At 62.2% G+C, this 12,439-nt stretch overlaps 1 protein-coding gene across 3 annotated transcripts in view; it reads left to right on the top strand.

The window, feature by feature from the left end:
• The window catches only part of HDLBP (high density lipoprotein binding protein), a 59,991-nt gene extending 50,933 nt beyond the window's left edge, over positions 1–9,058 (top strand). For all 3 annotated transcript variants that reach the window (XM_032480758.1, XM_032480759.1, XM_032480757.1), the window contains exons 18-28: positions 993–1,214; positions 1,303–1,521; positions 2,107–2,245; positions 3,695–3,846; positions 4,478–4,582; positions 4,706–4,840; positions 5,884–6,027; positions 7,667–7,852; positions 8,152–8,268; positions 8,348–8,476; positions 8,576–9,058. In XM_032480758.1, coding sequence (XP_032336649.1) covers positions 993–1,214; positions 1,303–1,521; positions 2,107–2,245; positions 3,695–3,846; positions 4,478–4,582; positions 4,706–4,840; positions 5,884–6,027; positions 7,667–7,852; positions 8,152–8,268; positions 8,348–8,476; positions 8,576–8,662 — 1,635 coding nt within the window. In that variant the 3' untranslated portion in view covers positions 8,663–9,058. The remainder of the gene's footprint in view (positions 1–992; positions 1,215–1,302; positions 1,522–2,106; positions 2,246–3,694; positions 3,847–4,477; positions 4,583–4,705; positions 4,841–5,883; positions 6,028–7,666; positions 7,853–8,151; positions 8,269–8,347; positions 8,477–8,575) is intronic.
• The last annotated feature ends 3,381 nt before the right edge of the window (positions 9,059–12,439 follow it).

The raw sequence follows: 12,439 nt of genomic DNA, 5'->3' as shown, positions 1-12,439 counted from the left end.
GCGTGGCGTGAGCTGTGGATCTCTCACAGGCACTCCTTGTCAAGGTGAGGGAGCCCCTCTGTCCCGAGTTTGCCGAGTCTTCGTCAGGAATGGGTCTTGGGTCTTTTGAGATGATCACCTGGTTTCTTCTTTCTTTGGTGTAAATATTAAGCTGACTTGGTGTCTAACCAGCCTGGCGTCGCTGGGGTGAGCTCTGCGCAACTCTGATGTGGTAGCCTTCATCGCACTGCTGCGTTGGGCTCGCCTGACTCGTTAGCTTTTTAGTAACTCTGCTGTTTGTGATGTCTGTCTGCAGGGTTGAAGGCTCTCAGTGGTGTTTTGTGAAACCAGCATTTAAAGATGACAAAATCCAGTCATTTACTATTGGGCATGCTGGCAGATTTTCCTTCCCTGTGTGTTTTTTCACACTTTGGGGAGTTGGGTTTCAGGACAAGAGGAGGACAAGGCCCTGTGTGGGGTCACATCGGCCTGGAGGGGCATGTCCCACACTCAGGCCCGTCTGCCAGAGGAGCAGACGTCTGCAGGGAGGTCACCGTGCAGAGTCTCTGCTGGGCCCTGGTCTCCGCACATCAGGCGAGGGCCTTTGTTGGCTTGGGTGTCTCTGGGCTCACTGGTGGTGAGGGGTCACCTGAAGCTCTAGGGGAGAGCCTGAGCCGGGGCGAGGGGCCAGTGTGGCGTGGGCTTCCTGCTGTCCGGTGCCCCCTAGGCCGCACTCAGGCGTCCACTCTACAGGTGGACAGTGGCTTGCAGTGGTCCGGTCACCGCTGGGGAGTGGCAGGCCTGGGGCTCTAGGTCCGCAGGCTGTTACCTGCCCGGTGCCTCTGGTTGGGGGGGATTGTACTGTCTGGGTGTCTGTCGTGTGCCTCGGTCAAGTTTGAGTAGCTCTGTCTGGGGGACGTTGGTGACAGTGTAAGGAAACCTCACCCTACACCGTTGTCCCAGAGGCCAGGCAGGTGGCGTCTGGCCAACGTGTGTGGGGTTGGTTCCCACAGCAAACTAAGAGTTTCACCGTTGACATCCGCGCCAAGCCGGAGTACCATAAATTCCTCATCGGTAAAGGGGGTGGCAAGATCCGCAGGGTGCGAGACAGCACCGGTGCCCGTGTCATCTTCCCGGCGGCTGAGGACAAGGACCAGGACCTCATCACCATCGTAGGGAAGGAGGACGCTGTAAGGGAGGCCCAGAGGGAGCTGGAGGCCCTGATCCAGAACCTGGTGAGGCCTGGTGGCAGGGGGCGGGTCCCTGGGGGGCCTGGGAGTCCCGGCCGGCAGGGCTCGTTCACACCCCTCCTGAACACGGCAGGACAACGTGGTTGAAGACTGTATGCTGGTGGACCCCAAGCACCACCGCCACTTTGTCATCCGGAGAGGCCAGGTCCTGCGGGAGATCGCGGAGGAGTACGGTGGGGTGATGGTGAGCTTCCCACGCTCCGGCACGCAGAGCGACAGAGTCACCCTCAAGGGTGCCAAGGACTGCGTGGAGGCGGCCAAGAAGCGCATTCAGGAGATCATCGAGGACCTGGTAGGAGCCTGGGAGGCTTGGCCGGGCTCTCGGCCCTGACGGCCACACGGGCAATGTGGGTGGGTGCCTGCTTCCTCCACACCCCGTGGGCCGGCTGCTAGGCCCACGTGGCCCCGAGATAAGACTCAGGTCAGGTTCTGGAGGCTTTGGTTCTGTCTTCCTCCTCAGCCTATCCGGCCGCCTTCCACATGGGGTGGGAGTCCCTACCAGGAGCCCACTTCCCTCCCGCCCCTCCCAGCTCACGCGGCCCCTTCAAGGGCGGCGCATGATGGGCCGCCTGCTGTGTGGCGGGGGGGGCCTCCTTTGTGTGCAGAGAAATGACCTGTTGTTGTGGGCAGGCTCTGGGTGGTAGCGAGCATCCGTGGGTTCTGTGCTTTCTCAGTCTTGCTGGGAAGCGTTTCAGAAGGAGGCCTCCCCTTGGGCCTGCCGTCTGCACCCCAGCTCTGGATTCACACAGAAGGGGCAGGGGCTGTGACACACTGGGCCGTGGCTGTAGAAGGCTGAGATGAAGATGGCAAGCGTGTGAGTTGACTCTCAGCGGATAACCTTTGCCTTTTTTTTCCCTTATCGCCGTGTCTGCCCCAGGAAGCCCAGGTGACCATAGAATGCGCCATTCCCCAGAAATTCCATCGGTCTATCATGGGCCCCAAAGGTTCCAAAATCCAGCAGATAACTCGGGACTATAACGTTCAGATTAAATTCCCAGACAGAGAGGAGAACCCAGGTGGGTCCCTGTGGTGAGCTCTACCGAGTGGGAAGGGGAGGTATGGATGGTCCCAACCTGGGGAGAGGTGTGGCGGGTGGCGGTCAGGGTCCTGGTGACGCCCCAGTGTGGGTGTGCTGCTCGGACACGGCCCACTGTCCTGGGGTGTCCAGAGGTCTCTCAGAGGCAGGCGGTGGCAGTTGCTCCAGGGTGATGAGGTGCCTTTCAGGTGTTCTAGAAGTTTTCAGAGGCTGGTCACAGGCCGGGCAGAGCACGGCACCAGCAGCCACCTTCTTGGGTACTGCAGTCCCACTGCTTCTCCCGGCCCCCAGGTGCCCGCCGTGTGATGGGCTGCGTCGACTCCGTCCACAGCGGCACCCTCTTTTCCCGGCTGTGTCCTCTGTGAGGGCACCGCCTGAGTGGCTGGTTGCCCTTCCAGGAGGGCCCTTCAGCCCCAGGGGTCCTGCTTGTCACTGGGTTGTGCTTGTGCCCCCAGGGACCGGGCGGGGAGGCGACCCTGCCATCGTTCCTCTGTCTTTTGTGTGGCTTGTCATGGCCACTAATGCTCCTGTTTTCCTGAGGACGCAGGCTGTTTTGAGGGGAGAAGTAGTTAAATCACACCTGTTACGTTTATGTTTCACACCTGGGTTTTTTTTTATTTTTGATATAATTTCATGTTAAGAAAAACGCAGAATGGTGTGAAGGTACCCCAGTTCACCAGTTCTGCTTGCCCACCCACCCACCCCTTTACACGCACGCCTGCCCGCACCACGTCCTGAGTCGCTCCAGTGTAACTTCCAGACCTAGGCCTGTAGCGGCTTCTCCCTGAGGATCAGGACACTCCCCTTGTCACTTGGGATGACGGCGCGTTCCTCGGGACAGAAGGCCCAGCATTACGCCGCACTGCCATCGGGCGCACTGCCAACATTCGGGTCTTGCTGGTCTTACGGCGTCCTCCCGAGCCCCCCGCTCCCCAGTCGGTCCTGGACCGTGACCCCTGTAGGCAGCTGTGTGTCTGTACGTTCGCTCGTTTGTTGATACCATGTGGACGCCTGGATTCTGTCTTGCTCCACAAATAGCGTTATGTTTATTTGGGGCACTCGTCCCCCGTGTGGGCCACCGGCCGGTTTCCACGTCCCGTGTCGTGTCCCAGGGCTCTGGGAGCCGGCCTCTTCCTGGCGGAGCCCCCTGCTGCTGCCGCCAGCTCTCCCTCATCCTCCCAGGTCATTCTCAAGCCCGCGTCTCCCTCTATCTGGACGCGTGGGCCCTGCTCTCTCTGTTCTTTCCGCCGGCCGGAGGCGGTTGACTCCGTTCTGAAGGCGCGGAGGTGGGTCTGGTCAGCTCGCTGGGCCCAGACCACAACCTCCTGACCGCCCCACCCCCGCCGCCCAGCGTTTCGTGGGCGCTTGACGGCGGGTGAAGCTGGGTGGGGTGTCAGTGTCTTCAGGTCGAGCGGCCCTCTCTCCCTAGTGCACAGCGCGGAGCCAGCGGTCCACGAGAACGGCGAGGATGCTGGGGACGGGAGGGACACCAAGGAGGAGCCTGGCTCTCCCAGGAGGTGCGACATCATCGTCATCTCCGGCCGGAAGGAAAAGTGCGAGGCCGCCAAGGAAGCCCTCGAGGTGCGCTCGGACCCTCCCCACCCTCCTGGGGGCCCGATACGGGGTGTGTCCCTTTAGCCCTGGGCCCTGGGCTTGCACTGCAGGCGGTGCCGGGCCGGCGGTCTCAGCCCCTCTGTGACGCGGGGGCAGCTGGGCCTGTCTGCAGCTCTGACCCAAATGCCGCTCCAGCACAGTGGACAGAGAGGCGGAGAGGCGAGTGGGAGACTGTCAGGGTCACGTCTGAAGGGAGCTGTGGGGAGAGCAGGTGGCAGGGGTGACGGGTGTGGCTGAGGCTGGAGTGCCCGCAGGGTGGAAGCCGGTGGGCCGGGCCAGGCCTTGCGTCCCTGGTTCCCGCTCTCCTCCTCCGAGGGCCCAGATGCCGTTTCCCGTGAGCTGTGCTGCTTTGCTTCTGCGTGGGGCCTGCTGCACCTGGGGCCACAGGCTCAGGGTCTGAACGTCTGCTCTGCCAGCACCGACCTGGAAGCTGGGTCCACGTCCTTTTCCTGTGTTCCCTGTCGAGTCGGAAGTCTGGGGGGAGCCGCGCGGAAGGCTCTGGAGATCACGCTGACGTTCTTCCAGGGCTCTCCCCAAAGCTCCGTGGAGGCCCGCCGCCAAGCCCACTCCCAGACCTAAGCCCAGCCTCTCCCTGCAGGCGCTGGTTCCAGTCACCATTGAGGTGGAGGTGCCCTTTGACCTGCACCGGTACATCATTGGGCAGAAGGGCAGCGGGATCCGCAAGATGATGGATGAGTTCGAGGTACGGGTCCCACAGGCCCTTCCCGGGACCAGGGCGGGCTGCACGGCCCACCCACCTTGTCCTGAGCCTGCGCTTGTCCGTGCCGCGTGACACTGTGTGCATCAGGCGCCTGTCTCCATGCAGGTGAACATACACGTCCCGGCCCCAGAGCTGCAGTCCGACATCATCGCCATCACAGGCCTTGCTGCACACTTGGACCGGGCTAAGGCGGGGCTGCTGGAGCGCGTGAAGGAGCTGCAGGCAGAGCAGGAGGACCGGGTGGGTGCTGGGCGCGGCTCTCAGCTTCCGTCACCCTCCAGAGCCGCCGGGGCTGCTGAGACGTCAGGGGCTGGAGGAAGAGCCGGGCGCGTGCGGAGCAGCCCGCGTCCTGGGCGCTGGGGGGGCCTCTCTCGTAAGCAGTGCTGGGGTGTGGCCCTCTCCTCTCTGCACGGCAGGCACGCAGTTGGGCTTCCATGTGGATTAGCCGTTGCTTAGTAAATACGACATTTTGGCACCTGCATCCTCACGGGAAAGGAGAATGGGGAGGCCGGGGGGCTGTTAAAGCTGAGAAAGACCCCCAACATGTGAGTGTGGCTGGGCAGGCTCCCCGTCATCCTCTGCGGTCTCCCCGCAGTTGCCTCCGCGTGGAAAGGTGCCTTGCCCCTCTGCAGAGCTGGTGTTTGGGGGCTCACGTGGGTGACGCTTGCCTGGCCAGGTGTCCTGGAAACTTGAAGCACCGTTACCGGTCACATGGGGGTGACGGCCTCCTCGCTAAGGGGAACCTTCCTGGGGTTGGCGATGGGGCGGCGCGGCCTTCATGAGTCCAGTCCCCGTTGACTCAGCCTCGGCATGGGCTTCAGGTCAGGTCGCCGCCTGAGCGTCTGGCCGTGGGCATCCCTCTGCACTTGTCCCCTTTTGGGTTTGGGGGTTTGGCCTGTTCTCGTGCCTCTGCCGTGGGATTCCCAGGACTCCTGTGCTTACCCGTCGGGTCTCTGTTTCACGACAGCGGGGAAAGCAGAGCCCAGGGCCCACCCTGCACTGTGCTGCCCCGCCCGGGGGATGCCAGCGTGTAGCTTGCCTCTTCAGGCCCTTTCCTGAGGGGTTTATGCTGGTGGTCACGGAGTGGGCTCGGTTCCCGTCACTGGTGGGCGGTGGAGGGCCCGAGGCCAGCAGGCACGCTGTGTCTCACTCTTGCTGCTGAGGTGACGGCGGACGCCTTGCAGGACTGGGACGGAGCCGGGGGCGTGTGGGTGCGCCTGGTGGTGGAGGTCAAGGCCGCAGTGCCCTCCCCTTGGCCTCACTCCCACTCATTCCATCTGTAGGCTCTAAGGAGTTTTAAGCTGAGTGTCACCGTAGACCCCAGATACCACCCCAAAATCATCGGGAGAAAGGGGGCAGTGATCACGCAGATCCGCTTGGAGCACGACGTGAACATCCAGTTTCCTGACAAGGAGGACGGGAGCCAGGTAAGGGCGGCCGCCGGGTCGGCCCCGCGGCTGAAGCATGTCGGGGGCAGAGGGGCTCTCGTTGACCTCTGTCCTGACCTGGGCACGGTGACCAGAGTGGCAGTGAAAGTGCAGGGTTCAGAGCAGCAGATCTGAGGGTCTGATCGTGGCTGGGGGTTTGGGCCCGTCTTGGTCCATGCCAGCTGCCTGGGCTTTCCCTGACAGAGTCGTGTCACCGTGTGGACGTGGGGCGTTTCGCCTGCGCCCTCCTGGTCACTCCTGGGGTTCGGCGGGGTCCTTCTTGTGCAGTTGCATCCACCAAAGCAGCCCTGCAGAGGCGCGCCCTCCACCCTCTGCACTCGGAAGGCAGCCTGCTCCCTGGGCGCCGCCCGCCGGCCCGTCACATGCCGCTGCATGTCCTCTCTGGCCCTTTCCGCCCCCTGGCTCTGCCTGGGCCTCCTGCAGTCCTCGGTCCGCAGCACCGTGCCAGCAGCAGCTCCTCCCCAGAGCCCTCTGGCCAGCAGGCCCCTCCGGCCTGCCACGCCTCCCTGCCCTCCCCAGCCTCTTACTTCTGGGGTCTGAGGAGAGGCAGGCGGTCTCGGCTTGCGCTCTGCCCCCTCATGCTGAGCCTCCCCAGGCACCTTCCGTGCGGTGCCTCTTATTGGCCTCTGTGTCTCTAAGGGCGTTTATACTGCTAGGTTTTTAAGCTTTTTTGATTATCTTGATCTTGAGAACTTAGTTCTCTTATAGTTCTCATTTTCACTGCCTTTTACTTCCCTCAATTCTTCCACACAGTCATCAGTTTCTTAAGTCATTACTTGGTGTCTGGATGTTTCCGTTGCTCGCGGGGTCGCGTGGTCATGTGTTCTGCACACACAGCTTTCTCCCGTGAGTCTGTTCCGTGGCTGCTGTGTATTTGGCGGGCGATGGGCTCATCAGCTGGTGGAGGCTTCTGGGCTCTGTGGGGCTGGGCTCCCGCTGTCTGCCTTTGCTCCATCAGGACAGGAGGCACCTGGTGTGTCCTAGAGTCTCTCTCGTCTCCCCTGGGGCAAGTCCCTGCGTCCCTGCTTTGTCTCCAGGTGTGCGCGTTTGTCCTCTGGTCTTTATGCACCGTGTTCTCGTCTTCCTGCGTGGGTGTAGTGTGTCTTCTTGTCCTGAGGAGTGTGGCTTCAGGCTGTGCTTTGTTTCCAGGTTTTCTTCTCTGTGTCTCGGACTACCTGTCTGCTCCACTCTCACCTGTTCATTTGAGGGGGGCGGTGCTGAGCTGGGAGCCCCGGTGGGTGTGGAGCGCCAGCCGCGGAGTCTGGCCCCTTCTCTCCGGGTCTGTTTCCAGCGGAGGGCCCTTCCCCGCGTCCTGTCGCCTGCCTGTCTTGTCTCACCTCTGGCCAGGCTCCTCCCCTTCCTGCGGCTCTCTGTGGTGGAGCTGGGAGGGGCAGCAACTGGGGGACGTCGTTTACCGGTTGTCATGAATCGGTCACCTGATGTGTAATCGGTCACCTGATGTGCTCACACACCTCCTTTCTCTCCTGAGCAGGCTGGGCTTTCCCCCGTCGGTGGGGCCTGCCTCACTCAGTCCTTGGCCAGCCAGCCCCTCCAGTCGGTGCTCGAGGTCAGGGGTCCCTGGGGCACTGTCTCTTCTGACCCGCTTTTCCTTTCTCAGCCCCAGGACCAAATTACCATCACAGGATACGAAAAGAACACCGAAGCCGCTCGGGACGCGATACTGAAGATCGTGGGCGAACTTGAACAGATGGTTTCTGAGGACGTCCCGCTAGACCACCGTGTCCACGCCCGCATCATTGGTGCCCGGGGCAAAGCCATCCGCAAGATCATGGATGAATTCAAGGTGCGTTCCAGCCTGGCCGGAGGGGTGTGGCGTGGGGCAGGGCAGGGCTTCCCACACCATTGAGGCATCTCCTTCCATGAGGGCCAGTGAAAGGAGCCCCAGGACCACCACAGGTCTCGAGCCTTCCTGCCTGGGCTCCCGACCACCCTCGGGGGTCGGACTGGGGAGGTATCTGAGGCTCAGGGGCCCGTTCCTAAGGTCATGTGAGTCACAGCTGTTTGTACCAAGGTGACCCTTTGGTGTCCAGAGCCCCTGGGCGGGCTCTCGGAGCCACCTCAGCCACTGCATGCCCCTTCCAGGTGGACATTCGCTTCCCACAGAGTGGGGCCCCCGACCCCAACTGTGTCACCGTGACGGGGCTCCCGGAAAACGTGGAGGAGGCGATCGACCACATCCTCAACCTGGAAGAGGAATACGTGAGTCATGCGTGGGCGGAGGCCCATGCCGGGGGCTCGCATCCCTGCTGCCACACGCTGACCTCCCCTGTACCCCCAGCTGGCCGACGTGGTGGACAGCGAGGCACTGCAGCTGTACGTGAAGCCCCCAGCCCATGAGGAATCCAAGGCACCGTCCAGGGGCTTTGTGGTGCGGGATGCTCCCTGGACAGCCAGCAGCGGCGAGAAGGTGAGCCGGCTCTGCCCCCGCCCCACGTGCGCGTGCCGGGCCGCCAGTACCAGGATGCGCGTGGGCGGCCCTCACTGAAGCTGTGCCCTCTCCCCACAGGCTCCCGACATGAGCAGCTCGGAGGAGTTTCCCAGCTTTGGGGCTCAGGTGGCCCCCAAGACCCTCCCTTGGGGCCCCAAACGATAATGATCAGAAAGCAGCCGCCCCCCCAGCCTGCTGACCCCAGCCCACCACACAGTGGTTTGTCTCGATCAGACCCAGCGGCTGGACCCTCCGTAAATTGCCGACGCCCCCCTTCCCCGAGGTCTCACAGCGAAGCCGGCGCCCGCGCTGCGTGTGGCGGGTTCCCAGGCTGGCCAGCACCCAGCACGGCCCAGGACCTGCCCACAACCTTTGCTCCGGGGCGGCTCTGTGCAGTCGTGAACACTAAACGAGGTCACGGGACGTCTCACAGTAAGCCCCTGGCCCACCCAGCATGTCGGAGGCCCCGGCCTCCGTGAGGAGCGTGCCACACTGTGCTGAGTCTGCTTCCTGTGTCATGACCTCAGGAAATAAATTTCCTTGACTTTATAAAAGCCAAAACGTTTGCCCTCTTCCTTTCCCACCCCCTTCCTCCCCCGCCTGCCATCCAGGTCCTCCTTCCAGCTGCCAAGGCCCAAGCACCCAGCCCCCGAGGGGGGTGCAGCGGAGAGCCGCGTGGAGCCAGGGCAGAAGGGTGGCGGGTCTCGGGAGGCCCTGGCTCTGCCCACGTTGGGGCTCCGCCCGGCCATGCACCACTTGAGGTACGCTGTGGCTGCCGTGGCGTTGGGGCCCCACCCGAGAAGCACGGGGCAGGGAGGAGTGGCCAGCGGGGCTCTCGTCTGCACACACTGCCTTCAGGGCCCTGGCACCTGCTCCCCTGGACGCCATGCGTTGAGCTGCCTTCTTTCTACCTCAGAGCCAGCGTGGGCGTGTCTTGTGCTTGAGGGTGCGCCCCCAGCACTCGGCCTCTTGGCCCGGGCTTTTCCAGTGGCCCGTGCCTGCTGTGTCCCTGGGGCTGCAAGCCGCGTGTGCCTGGGCTCCTGGGCTCGAGGCTGCGCCCGCCCTCCCCTGCAGGGCGCAGCCCCAGGCTGTCCTTGGACGCAGGCTTGGAGGCCGTGCACAGGCCTGTGGCAGTTGGCCGGAGAGTCAGGCGTCCTGGTCTGGGGTGGAGAGAGGCTGTCGCTGTGGGGAGGCTCCTCTTTCTCAGGTGGGTGTCGGTCCCCAGGCTTGGCGAGTCAGGGTGCCCCAGCCGGCTTGGCTGGGTCCCTCTGGAGACAGAAAGGTGGGGCCCAGGCAGCACAGAGGCCCCTGTGTGTCGTTTTGAGTGGGAACTGAGGACAGCCCTCGTCCTGGGCTGCTGGTTCCTGCCCTCAGGGAGGTGACTTGGGTCACTCTCGAGTTGTCCCTGTTACCTGCCAGAGTCCCTAAAGAAGCCAACTCGAGCCCTGGGGACAGTCACTTCTGCTTTGACCACCTTCCCCCTCTCCCTACGCCCTCAGGTTTTCACTCAATTTAGTAACTCAAGCTTGGTGACCTTTTGACTCAAATTCCTGCACAGACCAGGCACCACTCGCTCAGCCCAGCCTAGCTCAGCGGCCTCTGCAGGTCCCATTAGCTCGAGCAGTCTTGAATGTGCCCGGTTGTGAGTGTGAAAACTGGGGAGGACAGAAGGAACGTTTGCTTGAGTGCAGTGGGCCGGGTGACCCTAAATTAGGCCGAGCTGATGGGAACGGGGAGGGAGAAGGAAAGGCCTTTCTCAGGGACCCGTCCGTCTGGCACCTCGCAGGGAAAAGGCCGCTCCTCTTTCCCGCTGCTTGAGTTGATGAGCCGCTCCTGTCGGCCGGCTTGCTTCCTCCCGCTCCCCAGCTCCCTCCGGCTTCCACCCAGACCTACCCTCTGTCTTGTCTACAAAATCCTGCAACATCTAACCCTGAAGGTCAGCTTTTAATTCTCACAGCAGATTTTTGCACATGTGCACTTACTGCAAAGAGTCACAGATGCAAACTCCCCTTCCCTGCGTTGCTTGGGGTCTCGCTCGCTCTGTCTTTGGTTGTTGTTAAAGGTTATGTCATGACTGTGCCCGGCGCCTCTGATGCTACAGAGAGAGCCCTGGCGGGAGTGGGCGTGTGTGTCCATCCCCTCCTTGTCCAGCGTCTTCCACATCGTGTGTGTCCACAGCTACAATCCGTCCCTTGGCCTTAACTTGGAATTTGGAGATTATATGCAAACATGTGTAAAGGCTCATGAATATGGATGACACTGGAATTTTATAAATTCTAAAATAAAACCTGAAACCAGATACACTGTGCTGGATTCCTTTTAAGACGCCGCGTGCGTGTTCTCGGTCTTGTGACACCAGGGTGTCTTCACCGCGCTCTCAGGTGGCAGCTGGATGTCCACAGGCGGTTCTAGTCTTTGGTGCAGCTCTCCCAGCTGGCACGCGCGTCTCAGCCTGGTGTCTGCTGCCCCCGAAGGAGCCACGACGCTGGGAGGCTGGCGGTGGGCACGCTGAGGCTGGCTGCCTGTCCGTGGGCTCCTGTCACCATCAGGGGCGGGGGCAGTCTCCTTGGTGCCCTGGCCTCACTCGTCCCCACTGTGTTACAGCCAGATAGTTGGCCCAGTGACCCAGTAATTCCACCCCTAGACATGCACCCTGGGGGGGCACCAGGCAGTGTGGACGAGAGTCTGATGGCAGCGTTACTCCTAAGAGCCGGGCAGAATGGGTCACTGGTCGTCCTCACTCGGGGAGCCCGGCGCGGCAGCCAGGACAGTCCGGCTGTGCAGGACGCTGTAGGGGGGCCCGTGGTCATGGGGTCCCAGGAAAGAGGTCAGGCCTGTGGGTTCCAGTGTCCCAACCTTCCAAGGCCAAGGTGGTGCCTACTGGAGGCAGGAGAGGAGCGCTGTGGGGAGGGACCTGCCAGGCATCATGTCCTGGGCCGTGTCTTCATTTGAACGCCGGTTACATCAGTGTTCAGTTCACAAAAGCCTGAGCATGAAGAGCATTTTCTTGTGTTTCAGTAAATTTACTTTGAAATTATAAAGTGGAAGACAGCAGCAAGAACGAAGCAGCTGGGAGAGGAGCCCGAGGGCCTGGCGTGGGCCCAGCGCCTGCCGCCCGCCATCCACAGACCGCAAGCCGGCTCCTCTCCAAGCAGGTCCAGAAAACGCTGGGGCCCCAAACGCAGCCTCAGCCTCCCTGCCTGTCAGGAAGCTGCGTGGAGGGCACTGGGTGCCACTGGGATGAGAGTGGCGGGTCTTTAAAGAACGGTACCGTGTCGGCGAGGACGCTGCTCCAAGGTGTTGCCTGGCGATTCTGGGGAGAAACTGGGCCGTATGTGTCAAAGCCTTTTTGACCCTGCTGTCCACACTGAGGAGGTCCCGCAAGGGAGTCGGGGGCCAGCAGAGTGGATTTCCGGGCGTGTGTGCCAGCAGGGCTCCCATCAGTCGAGGAAGGGAACAGGCCGCTGAGTCGGGAAGCACGGTGTGAACCGACCCAACAGAAGGTCAGGGCGGAAGGAGGCCATGAAGCTGGTCAGCGGACGAGGGCAGGCTGCAGGTACAGTTACACCCCCAGTTTTGAAAACAACCACGTGGAAACCCCGAGCATTATAGGAATGTCTTTTCCTCCAAGTGTTCACAGTCGGGATAAAGCTGTCTCCTGCCAGACCTCCCCACACAGGTGCTCGTGCTGTGAGGCCTGGTAGGGGCAGCCCAGTGATGGCACAGGAAGAGGCGCTGGGGACAGCGGCCCGAAGGGAAGGGAAAGACAGCTGGGGTCAAGAAAAGAGAATCGAAGGGCCTGGGTGGGAAATGGGGATGGGACAGCAGGGGCTGTGACAGGCACGCAGAGGGCCTGGGAGCGGGTGCGACCCAGTGAGGAAGGGCAGGAGGGGTGGGGCTGGCCTCAGAGGAGACACTGCCACTTGAGGGACAGCAGGTGCG

The sequence above is a fragment of the Camelus ferus genome, chromosome 5, assembly GCF_009834535.1.
Source record: "Camelus ferus isolate YT-003-E chromosome 5, BCGSAC_Cfer_1.0, whole genome shotgun sequence".
NCBI lineage: Eukaryota > Metazoa > Chordata > Mammalia > Artiodactyla > Camelidae > Camelus > Camelus ferus.
The sequence above is the reverse complement of the archived record's forward strand: the minus strand, read 5'-3'. Positions and strand labels throughout refer to the sequence as shown.